Genomic DNA, 17,540 nt, shown 5'->3' with positions numbered 1-17,540 from the left:
TTATAGTGTATTTTTCAACCCCAATAAATGACCTTGTGATTCAACCAATTTGTATCACCACTCCTAGTGTGCAGCAGGTCACTTTGAGAACACCAAATTCAACAAAGTCCATAACAAACCATCACAATCCTTTGGCTATATGGTAAAGCACCTATTGGCGGCTGTCGCTCATGGGGATGAGTGGTCGTCCTGCAACCACAAGGTAGCCGGTTCCATCCCCAGTCTCCCCATGCTCCTAAATTGCTATGGATGGGTTAAATGCAGAGAGCAAATTTAATGTATGTAATAAAGTATACTTTTTTAAGTTTCCTTTTATGCTTACTAGACCTGATCTGTTTGTCCACTTTATGTTATATTCTATTGTAAATTCAATATTTTTCTATTTCTTGCACTGTGTTGATTGTTGTTGTTTGTCTAATGTATGCACCACCGGCCAAGACAAATTAATCGTATGTGAAACATACCTGGCAAATAAATAAATGCTTCTGTTGGTTCTGGTTCTGATTCTATGGGTTGAACCGCTTTTGTACGAGTTTTATGACGTACCTATTGTCATTATGTACATGACATCTACACTGTAACGTGCCATAACATCTGAAGATGCAATACAATGTTTAACTGTTTGATATAAACAGACATAATTTCTCCAATAAAATTAATATATCATGAATTATAATATCATAATAATGAGTCAACCTATTTCAATCTATTGGATCAATTAGATTAGATATTCCTTTATTTGTCCCTTAGTAAGGACATTTCAGGATTACAGCAGCAAACATGGTAAAGTGCACACAAGACACATAGTAAAAAAATATGACAATAATAAACGGTAAAAACAGTACAAAAAGAATCTCATCCCACGACCTGTCAAGCACACTAATATGAAACAACAACGTATTTAACATTAAATATGAAATGCATAAATGTGTAAATTAATAATAATAAAAATTAAAACTTGTATAGCGCTTTTCTAAGTACACAAAGACGCTTTACATTGGGGACAAGAGACAGAGAAACACGGAACAAAACAAAACTGGAAAGACAAAGCAAACAAAAACAATAAATAAAACTGGAGAAGCTGTGTCATAGTGGAGGATAGGTGCAGGGGTTTTAGCATATATATATATATATATATATATATATATATATATATATATATATATATATATATATATATATATATATATACATATATACATTTATGTATTTGATATCTGATGTTAAATACTTTGTTGTTTCATATGAGTGTGCTTGACAGGTCGCGGGGTGAGGGCCTTGCTCCTCCGCGCCGTTAGGGGGCGCTTGTCCGCGGTAAATAAATATCATCGTGGGTTGACGAGGGCCGCCCAGCCATGTTGAGGAGTCTGTCAAGCAAACTGCAGCCCGCCATTGTGTAGAAACCAGGCTCTATAGAGAGATAGGGGCGCTTGGGTGAAACTCTTCTATAGATAGACAGATTCTGCACCCTGCCGCTTTTATTTAGGAGTAAATATAGCAATACAGGCTCCGGGGGGGAAAGACATGTCAGCCAGCAGCCTTCTTGAACAGGTAAAGAGAGGTATTTTCTGAACATTTACGAGGGCCAAATTTCTCAGCATCGCGACGGCTAGCGAGGATAGCTTAGCTCCGAGGCAGCGGCTGTGGCTCAGTAGTGCAGTAGGCCTGACCACCTGCTAAAGGAACTGACTGCTGAAAATATATCTCTTCATCTATTTTTCCCCTTCCTCTCTTCTCATAAATCAAACCTTCATGAATCACCTGGACCCAATCCAGAGACCGAAAGGCCAAGCTAATAAAGGTAAGCACAGATATTGTCCGACGTTATCGACTTTTGGCGTTGAGTGAATGCGGATCTTTTTACGTGCGGTGCTCTTTGGAAATCTTTACGTTCGCGGATGCGATAGCTATTCCCTAGCAAATAGGCCCGTCTGTGTATTAAACTGTGCATATGTATTGCATTGTATGTGCCACTTAAACGAAACGCGAGACGACACTTTCTCCCGACGTGCTCTCGGCCCTAAACTCGAGTTTCCTCAACATCCCAGAAGTGAAATGGCACTTGTGAGGTTCCCATAGTTAGCATTAGCTGCGTCCTGACTAGCTAGCGATACATGATACACATCAGCATCCTTTTCCTGGTTGCACTTGCAACGCGTTTTGTTGCATTGACAGGTGCGAGGGTGCCCTCTTATTACGCGGCCTCTCTTTATGTCGCTGTCTGCAGACTGTTTTTGCAGCGTTAGCCTACAGGTGCCGTCCTATGTCGCTGGCCGCTCGGCTAATGTTAGCCTAGTCCGTCATGTTGAAAGGACTCTTGGCGCTCGTTAACATGGAGACGCTGCGCAACTCCATGCAGCTAACCGCACACATAGCGGGCTAACGTTAGCTGGCTGCTAAGTTAACCCGAAATGACACGTCTTCCGACATGCTTTCCCCTCCTCGGTGTGTCCAAGTGGGCCTCGCGCGCGCCAGTCATTGTGCTGGCCGGCCTGTAATGTAATTATTAACCTGTTCGTGTTCATAATTTTACTTTTTTCATGGCCTGAAAAGCTCGCGAGGAGTCGTATGTCACCGTAACGTCAACTGTGACAGAGCAGCCTGAAACTTTTGAAAACAAACAAGAGGACACTGGTCCACTTGCGTTTCAAAATGCGTTAAATCCTCTTTGGAAACATCACTAATGGCTTAATTTATCGGTCTATTTTGAAGAGATATTCTGGTTGTCTTAAGTGCTTTGTGCCAACATGTAGCCTAATCATGCCAAGTGCATTCAAGTGTTCTCCGGATCTGATTCATACGATGTGTAAGATTAGTCTGTGTAATCTGAAGCCCATGGCTATAGGATGTGATTCATCATCATGCTTGTTCTAGAGGTATTTCCTGTGCCACTCATCAATAATTGCGAGGAATGGTTTGATTATGTAACTAGTAACTTTGATGTGAAATTACCAGATAAGACATCTGTGACTCTCGTCTCTGCAGACACACATACACAATTACTCTCTGTTTATATCGGTGTTGTTGTTCTTTTTAGTGCAAAACGGAGCTGTGACCCAAAAGGATACTTTGAATGACGATGAGTTTGAGCCTTACCTGAATACTCAGGCCAGACAGGTAAGCTTATATTGACAAGTGTTTTCTAACAGGTGCTGCTTTTTTAATTGAACTCCTTTTTTATTATCAAATACTTATGTACCCCCAAGGTATGAGACCATTGAAGAGCTGTAATGATTGAGGTGGAGTTCAGAGATAAAACTCTTGTGGGTTGAGTGTTGATTTTTACTTTTTGTCTTTGTACAGTCAGTCAAGTGTATTTAAGGACATTGTTAGCTTAAATTATAAAATAAGTAGCAAGAATCTTGAGTCAACAAGAGTCGGTGTATAAATGCCTTGATTGATCCCGATACTGACCTTGTACTTTGGGTTAGAACATCCCTAATATTGACTTGTTACTTGCTACTTTTGATGTAATGTATTTTTGTGTTTATACTTTGAGATGTGTCGACATCAATATTATTAAACGGAAGCCTTAGAAATTACGAGCGAAGAGTTTTTTTTATCGGTTGGACTTCTTGGTAACAACTTAATCACATTTTTAACCAGAAGATTATGATACACACTTTCTTCCCAGTAGCCTTGAGGCCTCTTTTTTTTAATGTGTGAGCACATCCTTTCTTTTTTGAATTACTGAACAATACAGGAAGACTTAAAGGATGGGCAGCAGGAATTGGTTGATTTATTTGATCATCAACTTTTCAGTTGCTTTGGTATTTATTTTCCTCTGGATGATTTTCCACGTGTGTAGTAACAGACGCTGCCTGTGAAGTGGGCTGTAGAGAAAAACAATAGACTCTTTATTATCCTCCACTCGGTCGCTAAGAAAGCGTTATAATATATTTCCTCATCTTTTATCTTGTTTTGTCTTTTGGGATCTACAAGAATGAGGTATATACATATCTAATAAAAGTTAGCAATTAATTTGAAGTTTGAGTATGTTGGTGCAAAAAAAAAAGCATTTCTTTTTGACCTCTTGTATTAAAACACATATTTTTTTTTTCTATGTAGAGCAATGCCTATACGGCCATGTCGGACTCGTACATGCCCAGCTACTACAGCCCCTCCATAGGATTTTCCTACTCCTTGAATGAGGCAGCATGGTCCACAGGTGGGGACCCTCCTATGCCTTATCTGGCCTCCTATGGACAGTTGAGCAATGGGGAGCCCCACTACCTCCCGGACGCTATGTTTGGCCAGCCAGGCCCCCTGGGGAACAATCCGTTCCTGGGCCAGCACGGTTTCAACTTCTTCCCCAGTGGCATCGACTTCTCTGCATGGGGCAATAACAGCTCTCAGGCACAGTCGGGGACACCGCAGAGCTCTGGCTACAGCAACAGCTATGCTTATGCTCCCAGCTCACTTGGGGGTGCCATGATCGATGGACAGTCCCCGTTTGCACCTGCTGCCAACGAGCCCCTGAACAAGGCACCTGGTATGAACAGCCTTGACCAGGGCATGGCAGGGCTTAAGATTGGTGGTGCCGCTCCTGGTGGTAATGGGGACATGGCTCCTAAGGTGGTTGGCTCTGGCATACCTGGTGGGGGTCCCCTTGGCCCTGTATCATCTGTAGGACCTCCAAGCATGCCTCCTGTCTCAATTGCCCCTGCCAAGCCCGCCTCCTGGGCCGATATTGCCAGCAAGCCAGCCAAGCCTCAACCCAAGCTGAAAACCAAGGGTGGCATGGCCGGTGCCAATTTGCCTCCTCCGCCCATTAAACACAACATGGACATAGGCACTTGGGACAACAAGGGCACCATGCCTAAAGCTGCCACCCCTCAGCAGGTGCCCCCTATTCCCAGCAATGGGCAGCCGCCCAATCAGGCTTCCCCACAGCCTGGAGCTAATGCTGTAGGGAACCCACAAATGCCCCTCAGCAATGGACAGCTGGTACCACAGGTTTCCCAGATGGGGCAGCATCAGCTTCCACCAGGTGGGCAACCAGGTATGGCTCAGATGTCCCAGCCTCCTCTCTCCCAGGGTCCTCCTCCAAACCAACAACAGCAACCTTCTCAACCTACTCGTTGGGTGCCTCCACGGAACCGTGCTAATGGGTTTGGGGATGGCAGTGGGAGTGGTACAGGCCAGTCACCTCCCACTTCATCTGGTGTGGGTGTGGTTCCTGGAGTCCCCTCTGAGCCGCACCCAGTCTTGGAGAAGTTGCGCATGGTCAACAGTTATAACCCCAAGGACTTTGACTGGAACCCCAAGCAGGGCAGGGTGTTCATCATCAAGAGCTACTCCGAGGATGACATCCACCGCTCCATCAAGTATAACATCTGGTGCAGCACGGAGCATGGCAACAAGAGACTTGATGCTGCTTACCGTTCGTTGGGTGGCAAAGGTCCGCTCTATCTTCTGTTCAGTGTCAATGGGAGTGGTCACTTCTGTGGTGTAGCAGAGATGCGCTCACCCGTGGACTACAACACGTCTGCTGGCGTGTGGTCACAGGACAAGTGGAAGGGTCGTTTTGATGTGCGCTGGATCTTTGTTAAGGACGTTCCCAACAGTCAGCTACGGCACATTCGACTGGAGAACAACGAAAACAAGCCAGTGACCAACTCTCGGGACACACAGGAGGTACCGCTGGACAAGGCCAGGCAGGTGCTTAAGATCATCGCTGGATATAAACACACCACATCCATCTTCGATGACTTTTCTCACTACGAGAAGCGTCAAGAGGAGGAAGAGTGTGTGAAAAAGGTAACAACGTTACTGATGAATAAAGTGAATGATGAAACGGATGAATGAAAAAAAATAAGTGCAGTATATGGTTTGGATGTGCATTTGTTTGTACATGTACAACCTTTCCTTTGGCTTGCAAAGGATTTCAGGAAAATCTCAATTATTTACAGCTGGATTAAGGTCTTTGTCAGAATTCAGTAAGGATATTTTTAATTTTCTTTCTCTTCAGACTTTTACTGTGATGTTTTGTGTTTTACCGTTAATCACTCTGCTTTAACAAGAATGAACACGAGAAATATTTTTGCCTGGCGATATTCACTAATATAATTAAGTGCAAATATGCAGTGGATTTCATTGACTGTATTGTGATTTGGTTGATTCGGTATCTGTTCCTAGCATCAACACATACTGGGTTGTGCAGCCTCCTGAAGATATATGAAATGCCTTATGTCTGAACATGCATTTTGGTATTGCGTGAAACCTGTTTGGCCTTTTTTTGTGTTGAACTGTCGGCATCAACATGAGGGACAAAATAGAAGAGCATATGTTTAGTGCAGCTCATTTAATGACGTAACACTTGTTTGCATTTCTTATTGTGAAAAAAGTTCCTGTGTAATTCTTGGGCTTTGGTGTGATGCACCGCTGCATTACACATTTTATAATCTTTTTACCTGACGGAGGAACAAATTAAGGGCGACGTTAGCCAACATATATTGTTTTAATACAACAGTCTAATAACGGAAATTAAAGTTTCCAAGCTATTTTCATAAACGGCTTTTTATTCTGTAGATGTATAAACATTGGGGTTGGAACAAGAATGGGTTTAGTTGGAGCTTTATATTTACTCTACTGTATCTTTGTATGCCTGATAAGCGTAACGTACCGACTATTAAGGCCACACGTGTTTAAAGGTCGGTGCTTTAAAAGCGTTCATGAGATTTAGAATATTTTATATTGTGGAATTTGTTAGGAACACTTTGCTTGCTTTCACAGTTATAAGTAAGAAAGACATCTGTACATGGTGGAAGGTAGCAATTTAATTATTCAGCGATTCATTATTTTTGTTTTGTTTTTTGTACCGCTGTGTTCTTTTCAGGTATTCTTTCAAGAAATATGCCATACTGATTTTCATCACAGTTTAGAGGAGTATACATTTACAACATCGTATTAAGAGAGGATCAGCCGTTTTCCCAAACTAGTGAATACTGTATTTTAAGAGTTTTATTATCGACACCCAGACTTGTAAAGCTCAAGTGACCATGTTATTACCAACATAGTGGAGCATACAAGAGATGAGCTTTGTCTATATATGAAACGTCCAATAACTCTTCAGCATACACATTGTTCATTTTAGTCATACTTGGTTGATTTAGATTAATAATTTGTTAATGTAAGAAGTTGAGTGTTTTTCAATTTGCCCTTTGTACCTAAATCCAATACCTGTGATGTCTGTTGGCATAGTTGTGATCTATATTGTAGCTCTTTATCATGAAGGGATGTGGTTAATGCCAGACTGTTATCGAACTCTGCTGTTCCAGAGGATTTACAGGCGTCGCGATTTTAAAAAAAAAAAGAAGAAATTTGTGACCAAGATCTAATTTAAGTAAAGTAACTTGTCTGCTCCTGTTAAGCTCAAATTTCACTCCTCTGTGACAGGTGGAGGTCCAAGGCAGTGAGCCATATCCCAGCAACCCAAGCAACAGGAGTCATTACAGGCTTCAGGTAACTTGCTTCATCTGTCGCTATATGCAGAAGCAGTCTATGAATACTGCTGGAAATCTTCTCGGATTCATATCTAGTTTTTGGGAGTTCATGAATGTTGATAAGACATCAAGCATCCACATCCTATATAACTATCTGAACTGTTCTACATAGTTGGGCATGAATGGCCCTTTTCATAAAGAGCTAATTTAAGTCCAGTGGAAGCGAGGAGGAGATGTGCATGTTTGGCTTTAAACAATGAACCCCAAAAAAATGATTTAGGGGTCTGTCAGCTTTTCATTGAAAATACTAACTTTCTTTTTTCTTTGTGTTGTAGGAGCGCCAAGGACGAGTCAAGTAACAGTTGGTGCTTTGGCCAAAAGACTGCAATGGCCCCCCCTAAAGCCCTGTCCACCCCATTACATCCAGATCTCTAAGAAATTCTAATAGGGGTGAAGAATTAACCGAGGACAAAAAAACTAAATGAAGACCTTCTTGATTTCTTTTGACTTTAAAGACTTACTTCGAACTTGTAGTAAAAAGAAAAGGAAACGATTATTCATAGGACTACAACTAAATGCATAGTATCCTTAGGTGAAATCTTTTTTGCCCCACCCCATTCCACTACATATGCTTTTCTCTTGTATGCTGCTTTTTCCTCTCTCTTTTTTTTTTTTTAAATGAAAGGATCATCTCCTGTTTTTATGGTCCAAGAGCAAGTCTGTAATTCTCAAACAAACACACAAATCCAATAGCAAGTTGTAGTGTTTGCTTATAATAGTGTCCCAAAGTCAAGAATGGGCAGTTTGTCTCATTTTCTTTGTAAGCCCCTTCTCACGCCCCCCCCTGTCTTCTGAGGATGCTCACATCTTCAACCGGGACCCCGTGAAGTTTCCTCCTTGGTGGATTTTCATCGTAGATGGGTGTCATCTATGCTCACAATCTATTTTGTACATGCTCGCCATGTCTTGTTTGAGAGGACTGCAGATTCAGAACGGCCCTCTATTTTGTTTTCGCATGTGTTGGACGCAGTGTGTGTGTGGGGAAGGTAGGGTGTGGAGGATCTGGAGATGGAGAGTAGGGAAGGGGGGGTCAAGAGTTTGAAAGCAGAAGAAATGTTAAGTTGATGAGCCTGGCTCAGTGTATCATTTTACGGTCTAAACAAATTTGGGGGCCTCTGTTAACAGTCTTCATTGGACTTTGTTTAACCTATTTTTCTTTCTCTTGGACAAGTTTATTCATTGTTGCGATGGCCTGCTTTCTTTTTTGTTTTGTTTTTCTCCTTCCTCCATTTTCTAAAGACAGCGATGCGAGTGGCTTTGCCCCACTCTTTCTATTAATCAGTTCAAAAGTAATAAATGTGGTATATTCAGCAGAACTGGTGTGCATTCCCCTTGTTTGACTGTAAAGCAATTTTGTCATGCAGCGTGTCTGTGCATTCGTTTCAACTGTTTTTCTTTTCCCTGATGGGTATATGAATTCATGTTTTTTTAGTTTTGTTTTTCTTCTGCTAATCTTCATACTCAGCCCGTCCACGCCCCATCCTGACTTCAATACTCACTTGCATTTCTTCCCTCTATTTTCCCACCATGTCCTCCACACTCTCATTTCTGACTGCTCAGCCAACTTTGCATACTATGATGTCACAATCAGCTTCCACCATTTTCAGAATGTCATTGTTGGTGAGTTAAAAAAAAAAACTTAAAAAAAACGCAAGGTCCTCTTTCAGAACTACTGGCTTTTATTTGTGGCATAATAAAGATGCTCCACAAAGTGGTGTGTGGGTTTTTCCTCATGCGTGTTTGTTTCTGTAGTCATGTGAGTGGCCTGTGTCTGTCTACTTGTGATGTGTCCTTTTCCTTAAAGTGGTATGTTTGGATGTCCCAAATGAGTACAATCTCTCTTAACCATGCTGCACTTCATTTGTTTTATGGCCGTACACCACCTCTGTAATGGAACTTATTTTTGCACTGGGCAATTATGGTATGTATTTTACGGTGATATCCCGGATACGGCAATTTATTTTGCACTCGTGAAAATGTGATGTGAAGGGGGAAATGTGCAAATGTCCTTCCGAGCATGTACACCTGCGTGTGTAGGCCAACTAATGACTTCGAGAAATGATCTGCAATCCGCCATTTTCTCTCCTCGCCTGTCTGTTAAGTTGGACTGCACGTAGCGGCCACAAGGGGGCGCCACAGCATTATTTACTGTGGCTCACTCCCCACCAGAGTAGAGGACGGGCTCTTCAGCCGGAGGTCGAAGTGCTTCCTTACCCATCAGCATTTGGGCCTTCTGTGCATTCAGCGAGTAGTATGGCTGATACGTTTTATTGTTTGTTTTTGTGTTCAAATATCCCAAACACTGCCTCGTTGTCAGTCCTTAAAATTATGTCGTTTTGCATTCTTGATATTTACTGGGTCTGTGTGCCCTTTACGTGCGGGAGTATAGGCTATTAAAACACATTGATTACATTTACTACATTTCGGATTTATCGGCGCTATACATGCTCATAACATAAATACACTGGAAAAACAGTGATATCAACAACCCAAATAAAGTCTTATTTTTATTTTAGTTGTGAAAAAACTAGATGGAGCTTTCTCGTGATGGGTTTGTTTTCCAACATTAAATATCAGCCTATAGGCTGTATATTTATAAATTAATAAACATCCATGCTTTTAATCGACATGTCACACGTCTGTCAATCTATTATCAAAATAATGACTTTCATTCACACAAAATTAAAGGTTGATTGCACTCCTAAAATGTATTTGTTCTCCCCCCTCTGCCTTGTGCAGCCCACTATGTGACACTGGCAGAGTTTTAGGCCTACAGTTAACCAGAGCCTGCACAGCGATGACCTTAATATAACATGACAGGGTGGCGCAAGGAGAGGCCTTTTGACGAAAGGTATTCGGGTCTGAGCCGCTAAACTTTACCTGGTGATGCTGATGGTATAGTGGGGTCGGCATCACTCAGCTTTTTGAGGCTGAAGACGTGCAGCTCTTGGAAAGAGACAAACTGTGTGTGTGTGTGTGTGTGTGTGTGTCGAGAGGGGGGTCGACGGCACGTGTCGAGGCTGCGTGGCACACGCTGCCTCGAGGGGATCTCCTGTGACCCTTATCTGCGCGTCTCTGGGGACGCCTTCTAGTCCCTCCTGGGATGCAAATGAACGGCCATAAAAGAGGCAGATACAGCCACCGAGACGACGGAGGAGAAGAAAGGGAAATGGGACTATGGGGAGAAAGTGGAGGAGGGGGGGGGGGTTGAAGGCGAGGAAGAGGAGGGAGGAGGTCAGCACTCACATCTCGGAGCGCACATCAAGCTAAAGAGGGAGATGGAGAAACAAAATAAGTGAACAGTGGTGACGGGAGAAAATTCCTCCCTGCTAGCATGACTGTGCGTGTGCGTGTGTGTGTGTGTGTGTGTGTGTGTGTGTGAGGAATTGTTTCTTCATCGTGTGCACTCAGTAAGGCTGTAATCCTGACATCATTTGAAATAATATATACATAAAAACAATTTAAAATGGCTAGTATTCACTGTATTTCTTATTTTTGCATTTACTCTTAAGAGCTATATAACTTGTTTAACATTTCTAATATTACACTCTGTGACCTTGCATTTCTGCAATTCTGTAAGGGAAAAAAATGCAATATTTCCCTATTGTATTTTTTCCTGAAGTATTGTTCAGTCAGAGAGCTACACATTAGGCGCGTTGTGTCTGTGGGTTGATATCGCACTGCAAGGTCATGCTTCTGCTTTATTTCCCCCTCATTATCATAAGGCATCCATCTCTTTCTTCCATTAGTGACGCTTCACCATGTCGCCAACCCAACCTCTATTTACATGATTAAATTAGATTTCTTCTCTCTTTTTGACTGTTTTGTTTCGAAAAGACTGCCTCTAAAAGAAAAACGCAGAAATATATGGCAACAGCTTTTGACGGTTTTATTTTGAATAATAAAAATATATATATATATACGTCACTTCAGCATATTTTACTACAAACAGCTATTGTACGTTCGCTATATGTCACAATCAGTTAATATGTATATATATATATATATATATATATATATATATATACATATATATATATCTTTTTTTTACTTTTATTCTCTTACTTTTCAACAGGGACAAAATGGGCCTCCCTAAATTGTAGGCATATAATTCCACACCTGTCACAAATTTATCAGCATTATTTTGCAACCAAAAATTAGGCTTTTCCCCCTCTTATTTAGGAATCGGAATATGGAATATTTTACCATGTGTGGAGGGTTGGGGGTTGGGGGAGGGGGGGTCACCTGCTCACCATCACCAGGGGTCCCGCACTGTTGACATATTGAGTATTACCCCCTCATTTCTCCTGGTGTGCCAATTCTATTGAGAGTTTGGAAGATGCATAATGTGTAGACAGGCGAAGGGGCCTGAAAAGAGTTGATGACCTCTGTCTCAACATATGTGGCACGCGTGCCCTCTGCACACTCCCATTGTGTGAGATGACAGGCAATGATGAAATGTCATCCACTGGTACAACAAAACATAAAGACGCATACAGAGTTTATATTGATGCGGCTATAGATGCCGTTTGCGTTTATCTTTAAATCTATCTTTTTTTTATGTTTTACTTACTATGATACTATTTTTGTTTTGAGGAGGAATTATTCCTACAATAAGCACACAGTCATATTTTTAATAGACTATTTCCTTAAACCAAAATGCAGAATTCAAGCTACAACAGTAAGTAAAATAAATATAATGTAATCTGATCTTTTTTTTTTTTGCATATTCCGCCTCCAACATCTGAAATGTAGGTCAACTTGCATCTCTATCGCCGACAGCAATTTACAGCTTGAAGCATTTGATGCAGCTCTGTGATTATCGGAGTAAAAATTAAGCTCATTATTTAAATCACATGAAGTGCTTTGGGCATTTTTACTTTGAAAAGAGACACTGAATAGAACAAATAGAAATGTAGTCCGTGAAATTACTTCTTTATTTAGACTTTTTGCAGAGTATAAACACAAACAAAAGGCACAATATTGAAACCCACAAAACAAAACAAGAAATGTAATTTAATTCACAATTTAAAAGCCGTATTTTCAGACCATGTACATATTATAAAATAAAGTAGCATGCATGAGAATGCCTTTTATGATGAAAGATAATTCTCCTACAATAGCCTATCATGCTATCATAGCATTCTCACCCTGTTTTTCCATCTTCCTCTCAAACAGGGCAAGTGTACACTCATGCGTAAAGAGACCTTTGAAGTGGCCCTCTGTCACCACATGGCAAATCCCCCTGGTGTGATCCCTCTGTCCATTTGGCCACAGGACTGACACTGGTAGGCTGTTCTGTCATTATGGAAACCCGTATATTACTTTGACTGGTGCCCAGTGACTCTGGTGTATTTCTCTCTATGTGTGTTTTTTGTTTGTCTCTTAAGGTTTCTCTGGCTTGCATGACCTGATAATCACATGCCTGAGGTCACGGCTCTGTAACCTCTGTGCCTCCTGCTTCTCTGTGACGCTTAATGTCGCTGCGTGTTAATCTCATAGAATTGTAGCGGACATCCATCTGTGTAGTTATCCGTGCGGCCGCTCTCCTGTCCTGGAGCGGCTGTGTGCTGGTTTCTCAGGTGACCGAAGACTGTGGCTTCTCTCTTGGCATTCACCGCGTGCCTTAATTGTATTGAAATTAAATCAAGGTCCACTGTGAACACAAAGAGCTCAAACCCAAACTTCCCGAAATGTCCTCATCGTCTCTCGTCACTTACCCTGCTTTTAGCAACACTTTCCCTCCTTTGTATTCACGTTCTAAAGCAATTTTCAACATGAATGAACATTTCTGAATGCTGTCACTATCTCAATCTTTAAAGTACATCCTGACGTTGTGTTTTGTCGGTCCATCCTTGTTTGACTTTCTGGTTCCTCTCGGCTCACCTGTGATCTCTCCTCCCTGTGGGGCTCAAAGGCGGCTATGCGGTCCTTTCACACGTCAAAGTACATTGCATGCTAATCCCACACCAGCATCTCCCTTAGCAATGAAAACAGGTTTTCTATACAGGAAAAAAACACACACACATATATGATACAAACCAATGACATTGTGATTCCAAAAAAATACATCTAGTGATCAAAGCAGCATTTGCACTATTGGAGTCATTTTCTGTATACACACAACATCATTTAAAAAAGCACCACAGAGAGGAGAGAGCACAGAGAAACAGGGAGTGAGACAGCGAGAGTGCAAAGCTACCTTTGTTGCACCATAAAGAGAGCAGCAGCCCAGCTACCTGATTGCTACCATTCCTGCAGACCATCTTCCACTCAGAGGAAAACAAAGGATGACGACTAGATTTTTATGAGTACACACTGCGATGCGTCGCTATGCTTCATCCTCACCATAGCACTGCCTCCGCTGTTCCTGGTTAAGAGATTGGTACCATTTAATAAGACCAAGCAGTTCTTCATTACAGTTGGTAAAGCTGTGTCGTTATCTCCCTCTTACCCTCCCTCTCTCCCTCCCTCCCTCCTACTCTCCATCTCTTCTCTACTGTTCTCTCTCTCTCTCTCTCTGTGCACTCTGCGCATGTAACTATGTACGGACTGGAAAACAGGATCTAAATAACAACAATCTCCATCTTCTGATTAAGAACTATATACACATAATTAGGCAAATAGTACATTTTGATGGATAGCAAAAAGCGAAAAAAGGAAGAATTTAGCTTCTTTTCCATTACAGAAGACTCTTACATCCGGAAAAAAACTGCATCTATTACATTTAAAATCTTGACCGCGCTCAATTTCTGTCTATATTTGGCTATAGAATTAAGACTATGTAGCACAAGCAGAATAGAGTTTGCTCAGATCAAATACATCCTTCCTCTCTAAAGACAAGGCAAAAAATAACAGAGGAGCTGCAGAGTATTTCCTCCTTCTGGTCCTTGGTCCTGGTTTTGTTGTTATTGTTGCTGTAGTTGTAGCTGTGACTGCGCAGCTCCATCCTGTGAAGGTCCTTGTGGGTTGGGAAGAGCAGGGAAGCAGGCACGCGGGGGTTGGTGGGATGGCGGACAAGGGGGCGGAAGGGACGGGAAGCAGGCAGGTGTCAACGCATGCAGTCAGGGGAAAGAGGAGAGAGGGTAGCAGGAAAAATAAAAACTCAGCTAAATTCTACCCAATCACCACCATTGGAAAAAATCCATTTGGATCTGCACAAGACAAAACCAAAAAGGAAGACAAAAAAAAGCCCAAGATGTAAAATATACATATATAAGCCATGAAGGTATATATGTATCAGGATCCAAGGGAGAAGGAGGAGAAGGACAGGAGATAAGGGATGGACGAACGAGGAGGAACAGGCAACTGGCTCACACACAGACACACTGCGCTGAGGCAACGGCTTGGGCTCCAATTTATGCTTTCTGGTCGACACCACCCCCCACCTCACACACACACACACACACACACACACACACACACACACACACACACACACACACACACACACACACGAAGCGACCCGCCCCTATCTGCCCCTGTCCCTGTCCTGTCCCGTACTGGATGCGTGGCTCAGCTGATCAGTGCAGAGGGATTAGCCAACGGGGCCAGCTGGCAGGGATTACACAGGCAAAGTGGGGGAGGTGAGTGTGGGGGGGGGGGGGTAGGCCTAAAACTGGGGGGGATGGGAGGGCCTGTCTTGTCCTGCACACACACACACACACACACATACACGCAGATGTGCGTGTAGACACACACACATTGGTTCACATGTGCAACATATACAGATTTCCTTCAGATGCACATATGTGTCATGCCAACAAATATGGCGTTGCAGTGAATGCACGAGCTGCAGCGGCGCAGACTGCAGGGCAAGCGTAATGCTTGCGGTGCATCCTCTCGCTCGGCGAGCCGCGGCGACGCACAGTGTTGATAAATGTATGTAAATGTGCGGGAGGCAGCGGGGGATGGATGGAGGAGGAAGTCGAGATAGGGAGGGAGTCCCACGGGAGAGCGGGGCCAGGCTGACAATGCAAGGCTTTGACCCTTGACCTCTCTCTGCTCCATCATCCGCGGCCATCAGCTGATCCCGGGAAATGGACAGCCGCAGTAACACCCCCTCCTCTTCTCTTTTCTCCCTCTTATACACACATGCACACACACTCGTTCACTAACAGCGCTGAGTCCACTGGGGCCCAAATCACCTTTTTTTTTTTCACCAATCCTTTTCTATCTCTTGTTTCCTCCAGCCCTTCATTGCTCTTTCCCGTCTCATGCCTCACTTCCCCACTTAGCTCGTCTCTATATCTCCGCTCCTAACCTTTCTCATTATTTTGAAATGTGTCGACATCTACAACTGTCATATCTATGCAGAAAGAGATCCATTCTGTATGAGTGTATTTTTTATGTGTTCATGTTTTGACTGATCCCACTGTATTCAAGATTTTTTGCTCATATTGTCTGTCAGTCAAACCTTCACCTTTTTTTTATCGAACTGTTCAGACCTACAGTATGCCACAGTGCTTCCATATTACATCCTCATGTAGGAGTCGGGGCAGTTTACAAATTAATATTTCAAATACATTTATGTGCTTAAAAATTTGTGCAGCAATAGTTTTATGAACATGAAAACTCAAAGCCTATTTTAACATGTATTACAGCCGTTGAGGTGATGATCATTTTTTCCAGTAATGTTCCGTACAGACTGATTGTGATCATTTTGAATGTTCAGTTTATCTGTGATATTACAGCAATGTCGGAAGTTTGAGTCGCGTGGTTCAGGCGCTGCTGGTTGTATGATAAAAAACATGCTGGCTTAACGGCTGCATGTCTGCCCAGTAGCAATTTGACACACGTTTGCTTCACACCCTTTGATCTCCATTTTAGTAAAAGTGTAAAATATCTATTTCAATATCATGCAGAATTACATACCTTGATGGGATAAAATGTCCTAGAATTTGATATATTATTTTTGGTGCAATATACGATCTGTCTCTCGTCTGTCACCAAATCTGCACAAACTGGTACAGCAGCATAATTCAGAGACACTTTCACTTAGTATTAGTTGTGTCAAGTGTTATTTTGTGAAAAGCTAAATGTCAAAACTTTTTGCAGACTGTCAACAGCAGTTTGAGCTACAGTATATAAGACAGAGATGCGGCTTAGTCCAAACACACAAACACAAAATCATGCATACACATGCCAACACACACACACACACACACACACACACACACACACACACACACACACACACACACACACACACACACACACACACACACACACACACACAGGCAAACATAGAGTGATTTCTGTAAAATCAAAGAGACATTTTGTTCGGCCTCGCAGGCAGAAAGCAGCGGCAGTGTTTTATAGTACCTATATAGAATCGGACATGGTTGATGTGCGACAAATATGACATTAGTTTCGATCTGTTTACATGAAATGCACAATAACATTGCAGCAGAGCTCTGGGGTGTAACAATAAAGACAACTTGGCCTTCCATTTCCGAGGGATAGTGAGATAGATTTTAAGAGAGAATGTGAGTGAAGGCGGTTCGAATGGAAGGGCAGTTCATTCCCTTTTCCTTTATCTGTTTTTGAGGAATACACTCGTCCACTCTTTCAATTTTTTTTGGTCTCTTTCTCGGAGAAGACTGGAGCCTTATTATTTATGGGCATAAATTACATGCCATAAATGCTATGCATTCTATTCTGTATATGTTTATACATTTAGAATTAGTTATGTTTACCCTCGCACAAGAGAGGAAGGAGATTGTGACTGCATTTTGATGTCCTGCTACCGCATTCTCCATTTAAAAAGCTTGTACATGGGAGGATGAGAGCGGGCGAACGGGCGTGCAACCCTCCGAGAAGACAGCTAGGACGATCACAGAGATTTTGTCTTTTATGATACATAGAAAAACAAGGGAAAGACGCAAGCAGCTATACAAAGAGACAAGCCGGGAGAGACAGACAGGCAGAGAGACAGGATGAGACAAATAGACAGTGCTTGTCTCTAGTTCGGTAATCTGGTGGAGAGATTAGCAAGCAGGCAGCATTTGGGTCGGATTATCGAGTCATTAGAAA

The 17,540-nt window shown here is 42.4% G+C and overlaps 1 protein-coding gene across 2 annotated transcripts; it reads left to right on the top strand.

Annotated features, from left to right (window-relative positions):
• The first annotated feature begins 1,415 nt into the window (after positions 1-1,415).
• Positions 1,416-9,208, top strand: ythdf2 (YTH N6-methyladenosine RNA binding protein F2). 2 transcript variants are annotated; one of them, XM_079228010.1, is made up of 5 exons: positions 1,416-1,551; positions 1,777-1,801; positions 3,038-3,117; positions 4,069-5,760; positions 7,781-9,208. In XM_079228010.1, the coding sequence occupies exons 1-5, from the start codon at positions 1,525-1,527 to the stop codon at positions 7,802-7,804; spliced, it is 1,848 nt and encodes a 615-aa protein (XP_079084136.1). In that variant the 5' UTR covers positions 1,416-1,524; the 3' UTR covers positions 7,805-9,208. The 2 variants fall into 2 exon arrangements, with proteins under 2 accessions (XP_079084136.1, XP_079084137.1); XM_079228011.1 differs by lacking the exons at positions 1,416-1,551; positions 1,777-1,801; positions 3,038-3,117 and adding an exon at positions 7,399-7,464 and having other exon boundaries at positions 4,072-5,760.
• The last annotated feature ends 8,332 nt before the right edge of the window (positions 9,209-17,540 follow it).

The sequence above is a fragment of the Taurulus bubalis genome, assembly GCF_910589615.1.
Source record: "Taurulus bubalis genome assembly, chromosome: 1".
Lineage (NCBI taxonomy): Eukaryota > Metazoa > Chordata > Actinopteri > Perciformes > Cottidae > Taurulus > Taurulus bubalis.
This window is presented reverse-complemented; position numbering and strand designations above follow the sequence as displayed.